The 24770-nt window shown below is 40.2% G+C and overlaps 1 protein-coding gene across 4 annotated transcripts; it reads left to right on the top strand.

Annotated features, from left to right (window-relative positions):
* The first annotated feature begins 2139 nt into the window (after positions 1 to 2139).
* On the top strand, positions 2140 to 24324 carry frmd4bb (FERM domain containing 4Bb). Of its 4 annotated transcripts, XM_032520495.1 has the most exons (24): positions 2141 to 2354; positions 9857 to 9922; positions 10713 to 10807; positions 10918 to 11010; positions 11349 to 11433; positions 11741 to 11797; positions 11896 to 11918; positions 13014 to 13097; positions 13642 to 13707; positions 14027 to 14084; positions 14169 to 14255; positions 15826 to 15902; positions 16117 to 16255; positions 16346 to 16487; positions 16727 to 16860; positions 17052 to 17168; positions 17975 to 18203; positions 18284 to 18337; positions 18433 to 18583; positions 18803 to 18970; positions 19182 to 19966; positions 21309 to 21447; positions 21843 to 21962; positions 23414 to 23657. In XM_032520495.1, exons 2-23 carry the CDS (start codon positions 9857 to 9859, stop codon positions 21958 to 21960), a joined length of 2967 nt encoding a protein of 988 aa, XP_032376386.1. In that variant the 5' UTR covers positions 2141 to 2354; the 3' UTR covers positions 21961 to 21962; positions 23414 to 23657. The 4 variants fall into 4 exon arrangements, with proteins under 4 accessions (XP_032376388.1, XP_032376386.1, XP_032376385.1 ...); XM_032520494.1 differs by lacking the exon at positions 21843 to 21962 and having other exon boundaries at positions 23414 to 24324; XM_032520496.1 differs by lacking the exon at positions 23414 to 23657 and having other exon boundaries at positions 21843 to 22193.
* The last annotated feature ends 446 nt before the right edge of the window (positions 24325 to 24770 follow it).

Raw genomic sequence — 24770 nt, 5'->3', positions numbered from 1 at the left:
GAGGAGACTCACTGGACAGATGGTTTGGGGGGATCTTAATGAGATACTTAGTCATGTCAGAAATATACAAGGGGGGCTCGCTCTGTTGAAGACTGTAAGGACATGCAGCAATACAGTTTCCAAATGTATCAGTTATTTTAGTTGCAAAATTCTATTTGTCAGTTTTTTTGATGATATTCTATCTCAACATGTATTTGTGTCACAGAATAAAACGTTGTGTTTGGGGACTTTAACAAGGCAGCTGTGCTGGCTTCTTTTAAAAATTACGACTGAGTAAAGACACTAATTAATATTTCAGTGGCACTGTCACTCCTGAGCTGAAGTGAACACCACATTTGGAACACACACCCATAGTCCGGGTTCAGCTGTGTTGTGTCTTTTGAATTGCACGTGTCAATGATGTTAACTGAAGTGTACGGCGACACAAACTTAATAACTGACTTGGTGGCATAATAACAACCAACACCCAGAATTGGCTCATGTAAACTTACTTCTGTAAATAGTGCTAAATGTTGACTTTGACCCACATTTCAATGTAAGTCAACTTATGTTAAAGATGTAAAGTCCTTTTTTAAATATGGTGGTGGTTTTTGGCCATTAAATAGGCTGAAAACAAAGTCAGGGCCATTCATCAAATCATTTCATTTGTCACTCAGTGTCAGTGTTCAGCATCAGTATCAACAGTCATTTCTTGTAGCTGGTGTTTATGATCATACATATTGGGATAAAATGATGTTTGAACTGTCAGTGGTTATGCCATTTCCTGTATTTTGTCCGTTGTGGCGAGTGTAAAACCCTCCTCAGCATGTTTTTTTATCACGTAGATCCTGTTTTACTGCCCCGGGTCAATGTAACTCCGGGAAACAAACCTTTGTGCAAATACAGTGCATCCAAGCAGGCTAAAACATATGTAAACATGTAGGAAAACAAACGTCAAAATAAATATTTAAAAGAAAAGTATACTACAGGTATACAGTAAACTACTAAGGTATGTTATTTTCTGGAGCTACCTAATGTGACTGTCACATATTGGTACATCAACCAAAGAATAATGCAATGAAAAACATGTAACAAAAGTAACAAATTTGCCTTTAGGGGGACATAAAACTGTATTACACTGTAAGTACTTTTTAAAATACCCAGTACATTTCAGGGTACAAAGAGCTGTGTCATGAAGAGGAGACCAGCTAGGAGTGGCACTTAAATTTGTGCGTGCAGCTAATAAACTTTAACTTTAAACTTTAAAATATATTTCACTTTAACAATGATGTAATTTACGTTCCAGAATTTATGCATTTAAGAACATAAACATAACTTCTAAAAGGAGAATTTCCCATACAATTTCCCAAAGCCATTTCAATTGGTGTTTTGACAGGGACAGTGCTCACTAGACAACAGCAGAGTTAGCTCAACAGACTCATTTATTTTAGATTGAGTGTATCTGTTGTCCCTGGTCAGTTTTAGAATAGGAACCTAAAATTTTGTAAAAAGAGATTTAATTAATTTCCTTATTAACACTGTTGCTCCATTATTCCTTGTGCCCCAAGTAATTCTGTACTCCTGTACCCTGTAATTGATTAGACTCAATCTTTTAAAAATATAATTGCAGTGGTGGGGTTGGCTCGGTAGAGCAGGCGCACATGTACTTAGAGGTTTGTACTTATGGTTGGAATGTAACATAGTAATACTTTGTTTATTAGGCTGTAGCCTAGTAACATGTTTAATACGGAACCTAGGACGAGTTTTTGTCATGGAAACCGCTAATGAGCATCCCAATAAACCAATGTTATATGAGCCAATAAGGACTCCAGAAATTAAATATTGAGTACAATGGACATAATGTGCCCCATATGGACAATGTAAGACTTTAGGAGATAACACAAAATCCAGTGTGATAAGGGCAGAATAAACACGGAACACATATTTTGCGTTGAGTTCTGTCATATCACAGAGAAACCACTTTATGATAAATAATATGTAGGCCATACTGTATAGCCGGCGTAGACAGCCTTCAGTCCATCACACCTAATTATTATGAGGATTCAGTGTGAATCAGACCGGCCGGCAGCTGCTGGATGAGAGGCACAGGGAAGGAGGGAGGGAGCGAGGGAAGGAGGGAGGAGATGCGGGGCTTATTCACATAATAGCCGGCGGGTGAAGGCGTGGTGAGTGTGGCTCAATACGAGGCGAGTGTGCGCGCCACAGTAGGACCGGAGGATGAACATGGACCGCGGCTACACAGCGGCTCCCCTCCCTGGAAAAAGCAGCTGGGGAGAAAGCTGAACTGGAGGTGATCATTATGCCGGGGAAGCTACAACTTATCGATACGTAAACCGGATAAAGGGAGTGCAAAGGTAAGGCGATATATATGATGTGATGGAGCAGATTCAACCCGCCCCAGAGAGCTGTGGGGAGACAAAGTAGACCGAGGCATGGGCGCATGTGAGCCGGGGACAGAGAGCATCAATGGAAATTACAAAAGCATGGGTTTGGCTCTCCGCAGCGCCCGTGTTTCCTTACTTACTAAAACTAGGAGGAGTGAGGTTTCATTTGACACATATGTCTTAGTCATGGGGCTCAGGTGGGAACCACCCTATCCACAGGACTACAGTAGCCCACAGTAGCACACTCATTGTTCTCCCTGCACAGTGGAAACTGGCCCTGAGGTGGGCTATTCTCATTATAGGATGCTGTGGACAATACTGCTGTTTGTAGTGGATATGAGATGGTATCATCAGTAAAAGAAATTAGCCTATGATCTATTTGTATGGACTGAAGGAGAAGCAGGCTGTATATTAGCCTACATTGATTTACTGTTGGTAGTGTGACTTGGTGAATATTAAACAAAATGCTAGATGAATCACCATTTACCCGTCTGCTGCACAGGTAATGCTAAAGCATTACCTAATTTTAATGCTTTTTGGTGAATCACTTTGTGCATAATTATAATTTTGTTTAGCTGGGAATGTGATTTGTGACCATGGGGAGACTCATGATTTTTGTTTCAATTTATTGTTCTGGAGCTCCATTTTTACTTTTAAAAAAAAACAAGGAAAAACAAGGATAAGGTTAACACTGACATGTTGTTATCTCTGAGTTGAAGGAAAAGACGCATGTCTGTGTGTATTTAAAGCATCAGGCATTGTAAACAGGAACTGTTGTGATGGCCGTGTCTACATGACACTCATGACCAACTTTGTCGCTCATATTTGTTGGAGAGGATGTCAACTTTTGGGGGGGCAATTTCTGACCAATTCTTTGACAGGGTCACTTAAGTCATGTTTCCGGTTAACTCCTTCAATACATGAAACAGAATCAGTCACAACTCAGCACACCATAAAATATATATATATTTTTTGAAACATCTTCATTTGTTTGTCAGTTTGAGAGCCTTAAGAGGCAGTCGTTTGATGCTGCTGAGAAATGTCGGTTGGCAAATGTCTGTTAAATTTCAAAGCTTCCTGAGACTTTCTGAGATGTGTGCTGAAGACAGAGAGGGAGAGAGATCTATTTTTGGACAGGCAAGTAATCTTGTATTCATACACTTTACACAGAGGGAGTGAAATTGATACATATAATAATGTGAAAGCCGAGCAGCATCACTGAAGTGAAACAGGTTGGCAGGGGAGGAGAGCATAGTTAGAACGTAGTCTTACTGCTGAATCCATTCTCAACATATCAGCTCATCCTTGACATTTGCTTTCAGTGACGGTAAAGACAATACATATAACTTGATTGACATTGCTGTGAATATTGCTCTGATAATGATAATGATGATTGTCACTGGGCTGCAGATGCTCTTGTACTTCATCCGTGTCTTGAAATGTGGTCCAAGTTTCATTTTTTTCCCACCCATTCACATTCAAGCCTCAGTGCTTCATCCCTGAGCTCTGGGGAAAAAAGTCACTGCAGTTCCATGTAATGAAGCTGCAGTTTCGGGATGTCAGGAGTGTCAGTGGGGAGTGCGGACAGCGGTGATACCCAGAGAATGAGGGCAACTGGTGCTAAAGCTCTTACAACTGCTTTTAAGTCCTTGTTATTCCTACGCTCTGTTGTGTGCTTTCGAAGGTGTTTCTTTTTCTGTGCTGAGAGGCTGCAGTCACAGTGTGAGGCTTTTTAAATATCTGTTACCTGAGCATTTCCATCTGTAAGAACTCAGATAAATAAATGTTGAAGAAAAAAAATAGGTGCTGCTACACCATGGGTCAAGAAACTTGGTGATGTTGAAGTATAAAGCACTGTCCAGATAACGTTTAGTGGAAGTCCATGGTATTGGTTGGCAGTGTTAAAAAAACCCTGAGGCCCTCTGATAGTATAATAATCATAATAATATTATAATCCTGTATTAAATAATGGATAACCAATGCGTTTCAACTCAAAGGGTTTTCATCATACCATACCATTTGAGTTGAAACAGGTTTGTTGGGATTTCACTGAGCGGGGTCATATTTTCAGCTTTAACAGCATGAATAAAAATGCAAAACATCTTTTCTTTTTCTTTACCCATTATGTAGCTTTTCTTAGTTTGAACACACAGTTACAATCTCTCAAGGTTAGTTCTTACGTGGCAGTTGAAATTCTGTGACTTAAATCACCATCTTGCTTTTGGGGGAATAAACAACACATTAGGATGGAAACTTTAATTTGAATTCAAATGAAAATATCACAAATACTAACTTGATTATTTGTGCTTATTTCACTAGCATTGCAACCCTACAGTGACTAATGGAAACAGATTTGACCGCTACTGTCACTGCTAATACAATACTGCGGTCCATGCTGCTTCTTGGCAGTTGTAGGGCAGCCATGAGAAAATATATCACAATGTCCTTCTGCTTTTGTAGACGTCCTTTTCGGGGTGAGAATAAGAACTTGCACTGCATAATGACGACATTCATCCGAATCGCTCTTCCATGATGAAGCCTGCCCTGTCTATTACAGCTATGCTGTCCTATAAAAACAAACTAATGTTTCTTCCTCATTGTGTTCATGAATTTTCCGGATATCACAAAGAGACAGACTGGTTCTCTTTGAGAGATGATGCTAGACAGATACCTTTTGACCACTGACAACATGAGTCATGATGAGATATCAGATGCGGTTTCAGATAATCTTGTGCTGAATCCTTCAGCCCACAGCCTCAGAAAGCAGGGCTTCTTGCTGTGTACTCAGTGTTCTGAGCAGTTTTTGGCTTTGGTGTTTTTATTTCTTATTTTTGCACTGCCAAAACACCTACTAATTTAGCATCCTGTCTGTGGGGTTTATTTAGGAGAGCTAAGACATCCTTGTCATAACGTAAGACAGAAATCACTTATCACTTACAACCTTTTGGAATCCATGTAATGAAGTCATTGTCAATCATGTAGGTCTTTGTCTTGTTACCAGTCAGGGTCAGAGGTCAGCCACATTATCTTAAAATTATGGAGGAACTGAAAAAAATCTCATGTAAACCCAAAACACAGAACTTGTACAGTGTGTTGTGTCACTTGATGTTAGGGAGTCTAGCCACTTAAATTCACAGGTTTGGTTTTGATTAATCATTTTGCATTTTGTCTTTGTCTTAATGGGTGAATCCAGTTAATACTTTTACCAGTGTATCGTTGTGCAGGTTTTTTTTCAAGAAATCAAAACCAAAACTGTTTGGGAATGTAAAAACTATAACTGTTTGCAGTGGGTGTATTCCAATGTGTAAACATGTAGCATAAATGTAAGCATGAAGAGCAGACACTGACTTGTGTGTGATACCAGCCTTCATCAATAATGCATGCAAAACGGGAAACTGAGATAAGACCGGACATGACATTTAACCAGTGTGACGTATCCAACGCTGACAGCCAGTTCACCCAGACAACAGAGACGTTCTGGTGTTACCTAATAGTGCGACTTTCAAGCTTAATATTTGTTGGTTAAGATGAGAAATACCTGTGTTAATTGTCCATGCTTTGGTCTGCTCGCCATCAGATAGATTTAGAACTCTGCATCTCACCAGCTTGTGTCTCAGTGTACTGAACATGGTTATTCTTGTGTTTGTGAAGGCGGTCACATGTGCACCGTCTCCATGTCTCCGCTGGGATGTTTCACTTTAGCATGCTATAACAAGCTGTCTATATGCCAACCTCAGGCTCCAGAGTAGAGCCAAACCCGCACCCTGAATCATCTCTGGAGAGACAAACAAAAAGACCGACAAGATCTTTCATCTTTTTCTTCTGTCTTTTTTTTTTTTTTTTACATGAAACTTCAATGCTTGTCTTAACCCCACAGGGTCCAAAGATGGCCTTTTATTGGGGTTGAATAGGTTGGGTTGACCAAGCTGTGTTGTCTGCTGTGCTGTAACGCACACTCAGACATCATGAGATGACAAAGGAATATATTTAGATTTTTAGCAGTTGTTAGTAGAGCTGCAGTGATTAGATGATCAATCGATCAACAGAAAGTTAGTATTTTGACACTTAAAATACTAAATATTTGCTGGTTCCAGCTTCTCCAAAGTGAGGTTTCACTACTTTTTATTGTCTTATGTGAACTTATTATCTAAGTTTTGGACTGCATGGGCAAGCTATTTTGAAGTGGGGTTTCCAGAATATGGTGATGAGCATTTTTCTTTGGACGTCTAATCAGGGATACAAATAATCATACTTTGCAGCACTAGTTGCTAGTGTGTGCGTCGCTGATTTTTGTTTATTCTTGATTATTACCCAACAGTTTTAAATCCCAGCCTGTACTGGAGACTTGTGTGTGTTGTGACAGCAAAACTGCTGGGTTAGTCAGGGTTGTTGGGCTGCTCTGTCAAATATAAATAGCAGTTCTTGTAGTGATTATAGCTCTCAAATGATTAATAGTGTACAGTAGATTCCTAAAATTCCCAGTGCCTCCTTCCACTTACTTCATCTATATTGCATCAAGTCCTCTCAGCTGAATATGACTGTTGTCTGCTGAGATTATAACTACTCATGTAAATTCCTTAGTGCTGTATGCTTGTTTAAGAGGCCATTTTCTCCACCTTCTCCACATAGATAATAATAATCCCTGCACCATCTAGTGGCCAGTGCCTTTACTGTACATGCCAGGCTGGAGTCATGCCATGCTTATTACAAAGACAAATTGTTTGACCCAATCCTGATGCATTCATAACTAAATCAGTCTCAAATCAATGTAATAATACTCCTGGTGATTGTCACATGCAGCCACACACTCCAAATGAATCCAATGTATTGAATGTGCACTTTTAATTTAAATCATGACAGGGAATTTATGTCTGTGGCAAAAAGACACATTATTCAAAGGCTGTAATTGACAAAGTGCTCGTTAAAACATTACAGATGGTGTGATTTAAAGAAGTGACCGGGTGTGTCCCATCCCCTTCAGGAAACAGGGCAATTTGTTCAATCATTTGTTAGTGCAATCACTTGAGAAATTAATAAATGACAAGTAGAGAGTGTGTAAAGTGAAGGCTCTTTAAGTTGTTTTAATCACTCTAGTGCCTCTTTTGTAGAATCATTCAGGAAAAGGAAGTAAGAGACACCAGATAATCAGATTCAAATCAGCCACAGAACAGCACACAATAAGTGAAATAAAATGTCTGAGTAAATTCAGCAGAGAATATAGACACGCTTAACCACCTTACTTTGGCCACTTATGGTTCCTGTCTGACCTCTATTGTTTGTATTAAGAAGCAGTAAATCCTAAAGTGTGGTCAGGAGTCTGACCCAGCCTGCCCTCATTCAATCAGCTGTTAAGGCTACACTGTATAAGCTGCTACTGCACACAGCCAAGGCCTGGCTGCTTAGTCAAGAAACTGGGTGGAACAAGTTGCCGGTTAATTCTGATCCTCTGTTGCTGCTCAATCAGAACTTACAGTTTCACGGTCTGGATCCAAACGGGAGACTCTTATTAAAGGATGATGTCTGGTCTGGGATGCATCCACACCTGCCCTCTCCCCGGAGAGGTCTACCAGGTACAGCAGCTGCTCGCTTCTCTCCGAGAAGTTGTCGTCAGCCTCATTCTGTCAGATGGGTAGGGTGTTGAATCGATCTGAAGTATACATTTTTTCAGTTTGTGAGCAGGTTTTGTTTGTAACTGGTCAACCCCAATCTGTCATTTTTACCGGCTATTTGATTTATTGAGCGTGCAGCGCTTTCAGTGTCTCTTCGTAGATAAAGCAGATTCTGTGATGAGAAGCGTTGTTTTAAGGGCATCATGGTCTAGAATAATCTTGCACAAACAAACTTTTGCTTCTTATCTTGTGGGCAAGCGGATCAAAGAACTGGATTTAATGGATGCAGGGTTTAGTCAGAATCTAGTCTATATGTCCCACTTCCGGGATTGCTCTGTTGCCGATGAAAATTCATGCCTGATTTCACTCATTTAGGCCGCATATCCGTTGCCTTGGGCTCTCTTTGAGTTGGCGTTCTAAACTCAGGTCGATTTATGAGGACTAGGGTTAACACAGCTAGACTATCTGTCCAATCTGAGTTTTCTGTTGCATGACTAAAACAGCTTTTGAACATAAGTTCTTCCCGAGGTTTTTTGCAGAAGCACTGTTGCTCTGTATGCTGCTTGTGACTGGTTTAAAGAAACGCCAATAAACCAGGACGTGTTTTTTCTCCCATCCCAGAATGCTGAGAGGACTAGCCAGACCCTCTCCTGCAGAGCTGTGGAGGAAAGTCTGGCAAAGTGAGACTAGTCAGAATCTCATACGTGGTTGCATGTTGGTTGGACCTTGATTTATTGAACAAGGTGAAAAGTTTACAATTATGAAGATATGTGGAGGAAGAAGTATTCAGAAACTCTACTTAAGTAGAAGTAGAAATACAACAAAAGTAAAATTCCTCTTTTGAAATTCTTACTTAAAGGTCCTATGGCATGAAAATTTCACTTTGAGTTTTTTTTTACATTAATATGATTTCCTTATGAGGTCATAAGGGGCAAGGTTACCTCCACTTTCTCTGCTTTGCCTGTCAAGAGGATTGGGCGCACCCATGAGAGAAAGACATCATGGCTTTCAAACGAAGTGGCAGTTGGTCAAGGCCACACCCCCAGCCGTACCCCCCCATTGATATTAGGGAACCACTAAAGTCTACACAAAGCATCCGAAGAGCACTATGTCATGGGATTTTTAAGTAAAAGTACATTCGTATTACTGACAAAATGTAGTATCAAAGTAAATGTACTCATTGAATTTTTGAAGTTGTGATTATATTATTGCATATTATGTTATTTAACTTTATTGGTTGCATTCATGTCTGATTAGATTTAAATTACATTATATATTGTTAGATAGTTTAATCTGTATAAATGCACATTTCATATACCAATCATATGTTTTGTGTGTTCAATGTTAATATGCCAAGTAACTACTGCTATCAAATAAATATAGTTTAGCAAACAGTAAAAAGTACAATGTTTCCCACTGACGTATAGTAGAGTAATTGTAGTAATAATAGAACATTACGTGAGTAAATGTACTTATTACACTGCACCTAATCATTCTTAACTCAAATGTTGGAAAGGCAGATACACTGAAAGAGTAAAAGTGAAATGTGAGCGGTTCAAAATGGAACAATTCTTTTTTGGGTTACTATGGCAACAAATCCTTGAGACAATAGTTTTAGTGTCGTTAACGATGTCAGAGACCCCCCCCCCAACCACCACCAAGGCTTTTGCTCAGTTTAGGCATAATGATATTATTTAAAACTCTTTAGATCCAAGACACAGTCCTTATGTGCCTACAGCTATAGTTGTAATAACGTTACCAACACATGATGTCATTGTGTCTTGTGATGATGAATTGCAATAGCTTTCAATCTGTGTCACAAGTGGTCACAAGCTTTGAACTTCCTCTTTCTTCTCCCTGCAGATGACCGAGGGCAGACTGTGCCAAGTGCAGCTGCTGGATGACAGGAAGCTGGAGCTGCTGGTTCAGGTATGAATGCTGCTGACTTAAAGCGGCTGTAATTCATATTTTTATTATAACAATGGATTAACTGGTTGTGTGCAATATGAATGGGGTTGCTGGCAATTATCCGTATACCCATGAAGAATGATCACCTCTGCACTTCCCTCACAGCTCATATGAGCGTCTTTCAGCTCATTGTTTTGTTTTTGTGGCTCTAATTGTGCTGTTATCGTTCACTCTCATTGCATTGTTTTTTTGTCGTTGTTTTCAACAAAAAAAAAACGACTTTACACCACCTGCCTATCATCTAATGACAGGCAGACGGTCAACAACTAACTGGTGAACATAATCAAACATTTAGCAGCTAAAGAGCCAGACATTTCCTTCAAGAGTTGGTGGCAACCAAACCAGAGATGAAAGGAGAGTGAATATTTTTACTTTTTACTTAAGAAGTTCACTTTATGCTTCCTCTACCCCCGAGTGACCCAAAAAAATCAGTTATTGCAGGTTTAAAAACATAAATAATATTCAGTATGTCTGTGGCATGTTTTTAGTGGGTATTACAATTTTTTTTTAAAGGGTCGGAAGATTTACACCTTCACATTCTCACTATTCAGCGGCATGACTTGGGTCCCTAAATCTTCATTCCTGTGCTACAGTCTGCTCTCTAGTTTATTTGAGTCTTACTTTTCTTTTGAGGGTGAAAATAATTTCCTCAAGTATCTGTGACACATTTACCAATTATTTTACTCTGGATGTTTACTTCATATTTTGAATTACAGGAGGTTTCCAACTAAATCTAAATCTTCTTCCACAGCCTAAGCTGCTGTCGTACGAACTCCTCGACTTGGTTTCCTCCCACTTCAACCTCAAAGAGAAGGAATTCTTTGGACTTGCATTTTATGATGACAAGTATGTAAATAGTTAGGATTATTTTTTGTTCAGTGGTCTGCATACTGTGTGTGTGCGTGTGTGTGTATAAAAAACAGCTTTCTGATGCTTCAGTCTATGTGCTTTTGCAGTGGTCAACGTAAGTGGTTGCAGATGGACCGCAGGGTTCTTGAGCACGACTTTTCGAAGAAGCCCGGGCCCATTGCCCTCAACTTCCTGGTCAGGTAATAATTCCTTTTTGTCATGCAAATCACAAGATCTCCAGCAGGGAGCACTACTTTGTTGACATGGAGTATAGCTTTTCTGCTAACAAAATGTCCAGGGTCCTGTAACAAATGGCTTGTTGGCTGAAAAAGCTTTGGTCTTAGTGGTGGTTTTCAGACTTTTGCACATAAACTGTCACTCTCAGCCATACCTCACACTGCTTATGGAAGTATTCACTTGGAAGAGAAAAGTGCAACTCTAGGATTTCCTATGATAAGCAGCAATAACACATTGACGAGGTGTCTTTTTAACCCTTACATTGTTGTGTGTGCATCTGCTTTTATTCTTCATCCTTCAGGTTTTATGTAGAAAACATAACACAGCTTAAGGATATCATAACGGTGGAGTTATTCTTCCTGAATGCAAAATCTGCTGTCTACAATGTAAGTGTTTTTGTCTTGTTTTTGAAGTAACAAAAAATGTGGTTAGTTGTTTTCAGCGGCTCCCTGATGATTCACTGTCTCTGGACCCTTGCAGCTCGGCAGACAATGCCTTCAGGGCTCAGTCACTCTGCTGGCGGGAATGTAAAGTAGACAGTCTAAGAAAATTGTAAAAGACTTTGTTCACAGAGGTTATTGTAGGGGAGCACAGAGAAGATTCTATGTTTAGATCTAGAAAGTGTTCTACATATGGAACACATCGTCTGCATCCTGCTCAATGTCTTCCTTATGAATCTATTGTGTCTCTCAGGGGATTATAGAAGTGGAAAGTGAGAACGTCTTCAAATTAGCTGCCAATGCTTTGCAGGTTAGTGCTTTCAACAGCCTCATAGACATGAATTGCTGCATCTAAAACCCCTTTTAACGCATGTAATCTGATAAGATGCTTGTTTTTTCCCCCCCTAGGAGGCAAAGGGAGACTACACAAGGTAAGTGCATATATTATCAGCTGGGTAAGAAGTATTTAACAGCAGCAGGACAAGTTAAAAGGAAGCTTTTATGTCACAACAAAAAATCAATGGCAGTGCTATGTGAGGTTTACCACAGACTGCTGAGAAGCTTGCACCAGCCAGCTAATTAATCTCATAGTACTGATAGAAGCCAAGTATAGATTGCAGAGAGCAACTTTTATCTGTGTTTAACAGAACTGCAGTTCTGGCTCATATGTGTAGTGTTCAGAGGGAGTACTGCAGGTCTTTGGAGGTCAACACCTGGTTTGGACCAGCTGATGAAATACGATGGTTCAGGAATACAGACATCTTTGTTCATATGAGTAAATTCTTTATTACAGTAGGTGTTGGGGCTGTAACCACCACTCAGGACAATAAGATCATGTCTCTTATTTCTTCTGGGATTTTGGGGGGATTTAAAGCAACTCTGGGAGTTTAAAATCTACAATTTAAAACCCACTCGTTTATAGGCTAATCCCAGAAGTTTCTTTTAGACTCAGAATATTTATATTTGAATGCTAGTAGGCCAAAGACAATAAAGGATTCAGTTCTCCACCAGAATTGTGTTCCTGTCAATGTAGATAAAAAATGTAAAGAAAATGCAATTGAGTGTCGTGGAAGAAGTTTTCAGAAAATGTTCTTTAATAATTTTTGCAATGTACCACATTGTAAAAATAACTCTACTGTATTAGCTACAAAATGCACATGCAAGGAATTCTTATGCAGAATGGTCCCTTTAGTGTTGGTGCAGCTGTTTGAGATTTAATTTACTGTTGGGCAGTTATTTTTAGCACCCTTAATATTATTTAAAGGAACTCCAGCTGTCAGATAAATGCACTGAAGGCAAATGTTCACAATTTGCTTAACTGTAAGCAGTAAAGTATAAAGTTGCAGATTTTTAAAAAGCTCAAGTACCTTATTTCAGACAATAAGGTCTTGAGTAAATGTACTCGGTTACATTCCACCACTGGTAGGACTTAACGGATAAAAACTGTATAAAAAGAAGTGCAGTTAAAATATTGTCCTGTCAACATCCAACACTGTTACCACAACAATTTGTCTGGTCTGTTTCAGTGATGAAAACACTAGAGGAGAGTTGAAGAAACTACCAGCTCTTCCCACCAAAGTACTCAAGGAACACCCATCACTTGCATACTGGTACGCTTACAAAGAAAAGCTTGTTTAATTTCTTGTTCACTAATGAATTGTAAGTCATGCAGGCCTGTCGACTTGGCTTTACCACGAAAGCAAGATGCGGTACAGAATATGGAGGATTATCATTACATGCAGTGGCTGGTGTAGTTGTATGCAGGTTCATGTTAGCTTCAGTTAGGTAGCTGAAAAGGCTAGTGCTCTCTATGTATAGCTACCAGCGTTTTCAGTGTGTGCCAAGACCAAAAAATAAGGAAAAGAAAATATATAAACACTGTAGAAGAGTAAAATAAATCAGGTTTGAATTGAATTAGTCAATGGATGGGCAGTGAAGGAAAAACTTCAAATAACAGGCTTTTTGTTTTAATAACAAACTGATTGGTGCTTAGTAAAAGTATAAAGCTATTGTTTTTAAATATTTAACTAAAGTATAATTTTGATGATGTATTCAGTTACATTTATGATAACGTTTTAATACATTTAGTCAGTACACGCAAAAGAATGGCTTGTTGAAAGTGTAAAACGGTGTCTTCTTTACGTGACATTGCAGTGAGGATCGAGTAATCGAACATTACAAACCGCTGAAAGGAGTCTCCCGAGGACAGGCCATTGTGCAGTAAGTACCGAAGACAAATGTGGATTTGCTGCAAATGGTTCAACACTGGTAATTAGAAGATGAATGCTATTAAGCTTTAAGTCCATTAATCTTCCTCTCACCTCTATTGGCGCTCCCTTCTGTCCGTCTCTCTCTCCGGCACTCCTTTTCTCATCATCTGAGAGAAATCAATAGCTCCTCTTCAGCTGCAGTCCAGTGAATCACAATGATTCACTAGAGATCAACATTTCCATTTATATCTTTTTACATTTCCAAGGTAAACCACATGCCGATGTTAAAAAAAGCAGCTGCTGATTTAAAAAAAATGTTTTTGTCCTAGGTATTTGACGTTAGTGGAATCCTTGCCCACGTATGGCGTGCATTATTATGAAGTAAAGGTAGGTCTTCTGCAGTGATTAATGGGGAATGACAGCTGTAGCACCTGAACTGTGTCAACCATCAAGCTGTGTTCTTCCACACAGGATAAACAAGGGATCCCGTGGTGGCTCGGAATCAGCTATAAGGGCATCGGCCAGTATGACCTGCAGGACAAATTAAAACCTCGAAAGGTGAACATTTCCTACTGATCTTTCTCTAAAATGGCTTCTGCTATTTCTCTGCTCCACTAATTCGACTGTGGACATGAATGCACAGGAGTGAGGACTGCTGCTGTTGCACATAGCGTAGTGATTCACCAGCCTCATTCACACAGCACTGATTTCACTCCAACAAAGGCTGGGCTGCAGCTGCTGCAGCAGACGAGGCCAGACTTGAAAAATTGGGGCAAAATCTCAGTCTAGAGATCTCTGGCAGTTTGCCTTAATGAGGTTAGTTCTGTATAAAGTCTGTGAAAATCATACATACAATATGAACCTGCTTTTCCTGTTTCATTAGTGTTGTATGTAGGGTGTGAGTTGATAGGAGAACCACCCATGTGAGTGATCCACCAGCTATGTTGTCCAGTCTGTGACTCCGGTATCTGCAGGGTGCAGACATGCAGCGCAGTGCTGATGTAGAAGAGGAGGAAAGTTCAATTCACATTAATTTACTGGCACTGTCGGCCTGTTCAAACCTGGTAATCGCTTCACATGATGCAATCCATCTTTGCCTGCTGCGTTCCAAAATGTTGTGCAAGCAGCCGACCGTGTGCAGGCAGCGGCGTTTGTTTTGGAGAGGAGAAGAAGGAGGGAGCTGGTGATGTCAAAGGGAAAGGGGCTGGATTTGGGACGTTATAATGCAGGTTCTGAGTATACCTGAGGAGACAAATCTGGAGCTGACAGGAGGAGGAACACAAGTATGGGTTTGTGTTGACAAAAAAGTCAGGGAGGATTGAAAACCTTAAGAAACAGGACCTATGGACATCTATTATACTGGTAAGATTGGATACTTCACTACCAAGTTATACTGCAAGACAAAGCTTTTGTTCATTAGTAACATGTACTAATTTGTATGTTCATTTAAAAACAGAAAAATTCTCAATCAATTCTTAAAATTATATACATGTATTTGTATTAGTAAAGCTGGATTTTTGCCGCTCCTTGTTACTGAGTACCACGTGGCAGCACTGTGATACACAATACTCCCCAAATCAACCACATGTAGTATGATTTTCTGTGCGCTGTCTGTGTCTACAGTAATTCGGATCGTGTCCAGACACACGGTGAGTCACTGGCCAGAGTAGATTGTTCATATCTGGCTGTTGTCAGTGAACACCTGGGTGATACAGGGATGGACGTGATGAGCCATGGAAAGTGTTACGTACTGCAATAAGTCTTTGTGTAATGTCCCCTTGTGGCATTCTTTGCTTTCTAACACCTGCATTATTGCAGACTTGGCAGGCCAAGGGGCCCAGACTGTAATGACAGTTCATGTTACAGCCTGGCTTTTTGTTTTCTAATGACTGTGACTGAAACATGCGAGCCAAAACACCTGCGCCACTAATCTTTTTTTCTAACAGTTTATGTGATGTCACTTGTAATGGTCATGGCAGTATTTTGGAATTAAAACATGAATAGTTACCACGGTTGAAGACACAAATGGACACGGACATTCTGGCCATATACTGCTGCTCATCTCTCTGCATTTCAGGTTGTGAATCACAGAGTATTTTGTATAATATAATATCATTTCTATCCCCAGCTTTATCAGTGGAAGCAACTGGAGAACTTGTACTTCCGAGAGAAGAAATTTGCTGTTGAAGTAAATGATCCACACAGGTGAGCAGCAGGAGAAATTGTTCTTCGTTAACCGATTATTTTGATGTTTTCATTTTTTATCGTGCTTACAGTTGCTTAGCCTATAAGTTAGTCTCTCTCTTTTCAGTATTTATCCTAAGATTTACATCACGGTTGCTTTTGTTTTAATTACCGGTATGTTAAAAATCTCTATCTCAACCCCCGCTTTTTATGTCTTGTGTGTTTCTTGCAACAGGAGAGCAGTAACCAAGCGGACCTTTGGGCAGACGGGCCTACTCATCCACACATGGTATGCCAGCCATTCTCTGATCAAAACCATTTGGGTCATGGCTATTAGCCAGCACCAGTTCTACTTAGACAGAAAGCAAACCAAAGTAAGTGTCAGTCTCCTACATTGCTTTTAATACTTTCTTTTAATAACATCCACGAATATGTGTTGTAATTGTTTTTTGGAATTCTTTTAGACTAAATTAGGAATAGCAAGAAGTGTGGAGGAAATTGCTATGGATCTCACAGAGCACGGAGGTGCAAAAATACACAGACTGGGAGACACAGGCCTGAAGAATAACTTCATCACTGCCAGCAATGGGAGCCTGGTGTCTACAGGTTAGTTATAATTATTCCAGTTCATAAAGCAAGTGTCTATTAAGGTTCATGTTTTTATAATAATCATTATTTTAGATTAATGCACCTAAAAATATCTCTGACTAAGCCATGAAGGAGGAACACTGAGCTGTTTGTGAATTAAAAAAAGTAAAGGTGACATGATGAAAAGTCAGCTCACAGTATCACATAGATGTCATTTATAGGTGTATGCGAGAAGAGTAAGAAGATTGTTTTCACAGGTTCAGCAGACTCTGAAATGAGTGAAGAGCAGAAGAAAGAGAAACTCTCTGAGCTGAGGAAAAAAGAGCAGGAGATCCAAGATATTTTGGCTAAGAAAACAAAAGAACTGAAGAAGATTTGCCTGAGAGAGGCGGTGAGAAATCATTTTGCATACACTTTTTTTCTCCACTGGTGCTACATTTTGCAAAGCACACATATGTCTCTTATTCAGTCAGCTGATCTCCAATTATTAAGATCAATGTTTTTCTCCTGTTGCGTTTACTTTAAAGGGCTTTAGGGTAGCTTAAAGTATTAATATGCAACGTACTGTTTTGTGTTTTTCAGGAGCTAACTGGCAAGCTGCCGAAAGAATATCCCCTCTCTTCAGGTGAAAGGCCGCCGCATGTCAGACGGCGAGTTGGCACTGCTTTCAAGTTAGATGACCTTTTCCCCTACAATGAGGTATGTATTATTATGTTTGTCTGTATCATGTATGTTAAAGTTGATATATGTCCCTTTTGGGGTCTAAAGGATGCATTTGGTGAAATTTAACATTTATATTGTTGTCAACAAATGCCACAAATTGATCACATTTAAATATCTTATTCCTCTGTGCCATAGAGCGCAATTGTTGTCCATGAACAGAAGCACTGTAGTTTATGCTGAGTTCATCCCACATACACCATTCTGGTGCCGCAACAAGGCCTATTTGTTAGCGCAGCAAATCTGCAGCTGAAAATAGTCTCCAACAATTTTAGTAGTTACGCTTGTTTGAGTAACAATAGCCAAAGACTACAGAGTAGGAAATTCTGGAACCTTTTTGAAAAAATGAAACTACACATTAACTACTGAGGCAGCACTTCAGTATAGCAACCAACTAGCTTGTGCCACAGTATAAGGAAGTCAGAAAGTATTAAGTGACACTGTTGGTTTTGGTCTTTTGATGGAATTTCTTGACATTAACAAAAATATAGAACATCGCAGAATATAGAACATTGCCAGCCTTGTCCTTCACAGTAGGCGCTACAGCTACTAACTAACCAAACAAAGACATGACAGTATTGGATCTAGTGTATTTAAAAGTATCATCAATGTCAATTTGACATGAAGCTCTAATCAGATTATTTCTTTGACACATTTTTAAATGAATATGCAAAGCAAGTGACAATAGTAGTTAATTTATGATTAAGCTACAGGATGTGCAGCAGAGTTCTTGTTACTTACCGTACACTTGTCTCTGGCAATGTGCTGCTCGGGTTTTGCTGCAGGATCCCTTCCTGAGGAACCTGGAGAGCAGATTTGCCCTGCAGCGAAAGATTGTGGAGGCGGCTAAGAAGCTCGCAAATGAGTCAGAACTGTGCAAAACCGTGAAAAAGAAAAGAAGGAGAAACTGTTTGGATGCCATGCAAAAACTCCAGCAGATAGAGGATGAGATGAACCAGTATAGAATCAAGAAGGGGAAAACGCCCACACAGCGAGCCTCAGTAATTATTGCAGGTACGGTGCGGGTTAACCAGTGTTACTGGATTATCATTTCATTATATTCACAGTAAACATGTTATTTTCTCTTTCTCCAGATGAACTCATCCGTTCAGACTGTAGCTCGCTGTCTAGTCTCCCTCTGGATGATGGTGAGTGAGACTGACCGGCTCTTACAATTATCATTATGACTTCTTTTGAACGAATGAGAGCCAGTTACTGTGTTTTTCTTCTTCTCTGTATTCAGATGACTCAGACGGTGTCAGTCAGAGGCCACGGTCACGGTCGGTCCAAGGTTCCCCTCAGCTCAGTCCGATGAGATCGCTGGGAGCAGAATATGATGTGGAAAGACGAAAGGGATCTCCGAGGGAAAATCACCAAAACAAGAACCACAGCAGGTGAGGAAACCGATTTCCTGCCTCTGTCTATTGTGACGTATAACTTGTTTCGCAATGTTTGATTGTATTGAAAAGATGTTGTTGTTGAATGAAGCAATTATTTCATGTTTTGGCAGAGGCCATGATATTTGCTGTGTCCTCATTCCTTTCCTCACATCTCATCTCATCCCCTTTTTCCTTTTTCTTTTTTTGCCCCTCCTCCTCCCCACACCCTTTTAGATTAGCTTTTGAAGGCCAGGATGCTTCCCACTACTACCAGAGTGCAAGAGAACCGTCCTCCAGCCACAGTAGTCCTTATAAAACCCTTCCCAGACCTCCTAGAGATCCACACTGCATGCCTCCCACCCCGGTTATGACCCGCAATGCCTACAGCAGCAGCCAGCTCAGGTGTGATCCGCTGCATTACCAACCCAGTATCTTTCCTTCTCCTCAACATTCACTTCAACCTAATCCTCACTTCTCTCCAACAACCTAACCTTTAACCAAAGCTCCCACACAAATCCCTAAAATTTATTTTAACTAATGAATCCAGAAATATTATCCCATGATTGATTTTGTTCTTTTAGGAGACAGTTTAAAAGTTGTGTTCTTGTTGCAGGTCGGAGGGGTCTCCTCATAGCTTCAGGCATCGCAGCGGGAGTCTGGAGTCGCAGCCCCAGCCAAGAAAAGATACAGACTCCGAGAAGCCTGTCTTTATGTTGTCACCAGCCCACCGCAGCAACAGCACAGAGGTGTTAGAGGATTGCTCGTCCTATACCAGCCAGTCCAGTCTGGACTACTGCGGGGCGGCCAACTCCCACTACAGTACACTGGACTCCCGAACCTCAACCATGCATCGTCTTCACAGGAAGGTGGAAGTGTATGGAAATACTGGGAGTATGCCCAACTTGGTCCAGCACCATTCTGGTTGTAGTTATTCATGTGAGACCTCACCACACTATGCACCCAGTGCCTACTACGTCGACGGCTACCCTTGCCCGGACATGGAGCCTTACTCCAACGGTGCCTACGTGTATGAGAATGAAGTAGAAGGCCACTACAACGTCAACCCTTCCTACCAAATAAATGGGTATCATGGACATGACAGATTCAGGAATTACAGCAGTGACCGGGCAGATAGTCTTTCCCAGAATCCCTACGCAACAGTGAGGCCGCCGCGGAACAGAGAGGGGCCCAGGAATGAGCTGTTGGCCAAGAATATGCAGAAGGCCCTGGTGGCGGAGCATCTAAAAGGCTGGTACCACCGAAGCAGGGGCCCCAGGGAGGGAGGTAGGGGGATGCTGGCTGGATATGACTTCGACAGCGGCTCTCAGCTCAGCCTGGGCTACCAGACCATGCCAGCAGCCTTCAGCCACTCCAGCAGAACCACTTCTTTTTCATCAGGTGAGATGACGTCCTTTATCAGTTTGAAAAGACCAAGTCAAATGTGTTGATGTGTGGATAATCTCCCAAGAAAATATAAACCTTTTTTTGGCTTCTTCTAAAAAAGGACAGATATATTTACCTATGTATCTGATGTACATATATCTATATACAGTGTATACACTATGTATCCACGACATTCCACTTCTGGGATTGGTCAGGTTTCGCCGGAAATTTCACCGGATGTCCGTCTTTTCGGCCAGATGTCTGTTACCTTTCCTTGTGTTGGAATTTTAAACTCCAATTGATTTATGAGGACTATGGTTATCTGCTCCTCACCCAATCTGAGTTTTCTGTTGCACAACTAAAAGAACTTTTAAACGTACTCGTTCCACCAAAACAAGTTCCTTCCTGAGGCTATTTCTGCACCCGCACCTTTGCGCCGTGGTGGAGGAAAGTCTGCCATTCCGAGACTATTAATCACATAATAGAAATCTCTATTTTTTTTAGCATATCAAGTTCTCCCTCACTCTGGATTCCTGTACCATGCCTTAAAGAGCTGCTAATCTATCCAAGATGATGAAGATGTTTATGGATGTGGGTTTCACTGGAGGGTTTCACTGGCTGTGTCCAAAGCTTCTCCAGGCTCCCAAAAATAGAATTCTGGGAGAAAGTTAACACCACTTTGTTCCTCTGATGTGTTACTGTTAGATTTCACATAGTCACAGTCAGTTAAACAGTCTCTCAGTCAGTCATACAGCAACACATCTTGGTTTTCTGAAAGATACATGCTTTGTGGTTGACCTACTGCTGATCTAAAGGTATTTCCAGAATTTTCAAAGACTCCTCTAACCCTCTGCATTTAAAAAAAAAAGATTGTGTCCACTGCACAGCCTTTTAATATGTTTCCCAAGTTATGACACTATTTCCTAAACCAGTTAGCTGAAAATTACATATCTCCTATCTAATTTTAATCAACATAGACAGAATTCATAACGCATGAATTTTGTTGTCATTACATGGAATTCTTCATGGGATGGGTCTTATTGAATGTAATAGTGAGATATGGGATGCCCAACTGGTACTTCTAATTTATCAAAACATGTATTAAAAGTTTTAATTAAATACATTTAAAGTAAATGTAGAAAAAAGAAACAAAAAAGGGTTTGGAAAGTTTGTGAAATGCCAATGTAAAGTGGCAGTAATGGCACTGTAATAAGATATGCCACATCATGTGAAGGGTAATTGTCAGTTTTGCATTAGTGACGTTTAGCTGGACTTAAGAGTGTTTCCAATAACAACAATTACTACTGAGTTGCACTCCAACATCAGCTGAGTGTTTTTGCTTTTGTCTTGTTTGCAGTGTCCTCGGTGGAAAGCACAGGTAACTGGCGCAACCAGCTGGCAGTGGGCCTGACCGAGTACGATACACCCGACACACCTCAGTACCCACACCCCGGGGTGCCTGCTTCTCCTTACAACCGCAGTCCCTCACACAGCAGGTAAGTGTCCAGTTCAGTTAATCTCCGCAGTGAGCTGTGGATACAAAAGAAAGTGAGCCAATCACAGACAGGGATGTTCTTTTGGTTTAATTATTAGTAGAATTTTAGATAAAGTCTGGTTGAGGATACAATAATAACTAGTTAGCCTGCTAATGTCCCGTGTCGATGCTCAGTGCGAGGTCATTGCCACTCCTGTTTCCTGTATTGCATGTTGCAGTCTAAGGTCTTTGTTTTGTCTGTCTGGATAAAACATCACTTTGCATTTCTCTGCATTTGTAGGATCAAGGTTTGCTTGTCTAACCTGAAGCTATTTCGCTAACCACGAGGACCTCCTCTTTTTCTTTTTACCTTTCCTCCTTCCTTTCTTGACTTATGATTATTGCTCATGTGTGCAGATTTCCTCCAGAAAACAGAGTGTCCAACACAATGCCTAAAAAATCTGAGTCAGTTGAGGTGGTTGGCTCTGAGGCCACTAGTACAGATACACCATCAGACAACTACTCTAGCACTTAAGGGTGAGACCAAACACAGCGGGCTGCTTTGTGTCGTGTTGCCAGTTGTCATCTCCATTTTGACATCCCATTTTCATCAGTGTGTCACTTCTGTACTTCTGTATTTAAGGAAATCATCCACATTTTCATATTGTGGTCAGCTGTTTTCTTCATGCACACAGCATCACTTTTGTATTTGTACAAAAATATTTCACTCATTATTTTGATGATCTTGCACCTGAAAGTACATACCTTAAAATTGTAAGTAAAAAGACTAATAGTACGTGTCCATTGTCAGCGTCATTTCCACGCTTCCCATTCATATTTTTTTTTTTATGGGACCAGCTATGCAATGCATTTTGGTAGCATCGCGGGGACTTTGGAGAATGTGGGGTCGGTTCGCTTGCTCTTCATTCGGATAAAGTTGAATCCAGGCAACTTTATGGAAAGAGGAGCGGTTGGCTTTGGGTCAGCGCTCCAAAAAAGGAGGAAAACTCATTTTGGGGGTGGAATTTTTAGGCCTTTTATTTCCACGGGCAGATGGAAACACGCAAGGGGGGAAGGAGGGGGATTTACACCAACAAGGGGGCCGAATCAGATCAAACCCGGCCCCCGGTTTGGGTAAACCTTGATATGGCGCCTGTCTACCAACTGGTTAACCCCCGCATATGAAAAACTTTTAAAATGACCTATCGACTGAAAGAAGATAGATCCCCCACCTGCATGGATACTTATTTTTTCATAAAAATGTTTTAGAAAACGTTTTCGGGGAAAATATTTTTGGGGAAATAAAGAGCGGCTTTTTTGAAAAATGTCACATCGCATTAACCATGTTAAATTTCAATGTTTCCTGCTAGTTTGACATATGTTTACCTTGGTTTTAAATTTTTCTTGAAATTTGCTGCCACATTGCCAATTTGCTAAAAAAAAAAAAGCCTTTGGGAAGTAAATTTTTCTAAATATTTGGAAAAATATTTTTTTCCTGTGTTGGCGCCAGATAAAAAACATGGTCGCAAAATTATAACAAAAATTAACCCCATAGGGAAAAACAAAATTCCCACTTTTGGCGTCCATCTTTAGTTGGCAAGACATTTTTCCCTTTAATGAAAATGTCAAACCCCACGGGGGTAAGTGGAATGCCGGGGGGCCCAAAGTAGGGGGTTTTATTGCCCGGGGGAAAATGAATGTTTGAAATCAAAAATTTCATGGAACCACATAAAGGACTTTAAGTCGGGCAAGTGGTTGGCCGAAAAACCCCGCATTTCAAAAACCACCTAGAGTAAAAAGTGGCTTATAAAGTTTTTTTTCCAAAAGAAAGGCCCCCCAAATAAAATTTAATTCCTTCACAATAAGTCACTTTTTGTGTTTCAATTCCTATCCTTTTCAGTTTTTTTTAGCTTCAGCGTTTCACCTTGGGTTTTCAAAAAAGTTGAACTACAGTCGATTTGACGTATTCTTCTCTCAGCCCTTTTCAGATTTACCCGGGTGGAAAAACTGAGCTCCGCTGAAAAGGCCAAAAACCCCCTTTGGCACAAAAAAAAGCCCATGGGAAAAGCACGACGGGGGGGTGAAGTTAAAACACACATAGGCTGTACACAAACATTTGTTGCTGCCACAACCCTGTCTTGGGAGATGTCCTGTCTGTTAATTGTTTTTTTTTGGCAAAGTCTATGTGTACGCTGTCCTCATGTTAAAGTAACCTCTGAATACAGTGATGACACTCTTGAATGACTTTCCCATGTGCCTTGGATTGGAAGAATTGTACAGGCAGATGAGAATGTGTCAAGGAACTTTAAGATGTTGCACACCCACACTGGATTCAAACCCTTTTGTGTTTTAAAGATTAATAATGAGGAAAAAGGAGGTGTTTTTACTGAAATCCAACTCTGTGTATTTTAGCAGGAACTAGCTACTGCCTTATACAAAACAGTAGGTTAGAGAATAAAAATGTTTTTCACCACTTTCATCCCAGTAAATATATAAAACATCCAAATTGAAAACAAAGCTTGAACATGTTCACAGTGTGAAAGTACAAGAACTGAATTGATCAATCATTAGAGCAGACTGTGTATTTGATGACTATCCATTTCTTCCATTCGTTAAACTTTTATTCAAAATGTGTTCTGTCAATATTGTTTATAGAATCATTTGTATTTGTCGGTGGCGTAATGTGTTTTAAATTGCATGGTAAGAATATCCTTTTTTTTTATAACTTCTTTTTATATTAACAGAAGACCACTGCCGTAAAAAAAATAACATTTGAGTATCATTGTTTGTTTTCTCACACATCTGTACAGTCATGTGACGTTATATGTTGTTAGATGTTGTCATAAAATATTTTCCACTGGGAACCAGGATGTGAATAAATACATGTGTGACACATAGACGGCTGTTGTCACTTTCTTTGAGAGGCTTGTGTGGCTGGTAAACAACCGCTTCGGGTTCTGTTATTGAGTATGTGAGTAAGGAATAGTTCAACTTTTTGGTATTTGCTTTCTGGCTGAGGGCTAGATGAGAAGGTTGACAACACTCTCTTTTATATGTCCCTCAAAATATGGAACCCAAGCCAGCAGCCAGTTTGCTTAGCTTAGCATAAAAACTGTGAAAAGGAGGGGGAACAACTAGGCTAGCTCTGTCCAAAGGTAAACACATTTTTCAAAATCTGAATTTTAAGTGTGGTTAAAACTGCGCTATGAGTAATGATTTAAACAAAACTGGGACAGAATAACTGTCTTTACTATCCATTATCCTATTGAGAAAGGACTTCTTCGTTACCTCTTCTGGATCAATCTCATGTGTTTGTTGTGCAGCACTTTTAGAGGTTATGAGCTC

Source organism: Etheostoma spectabile, chromosome 7 (genome assembly GCF_008692095.1).
Source record: "Etheostoma spectabile isolate EspeVRDwgs_2016 chromosome 7, UIUC_Espe_1.0, whole genome shotgun sequence".
Classification (NCBI taxonomy): Eukaryota; Metazoa; Chordata; class Actinopteri; order Perciformes; family Percidae; genus Etheostoma; species Etheostoma spectabile.
This window is presented reverse-complemented; position numbering and strand designations above follow the sequence as displayed.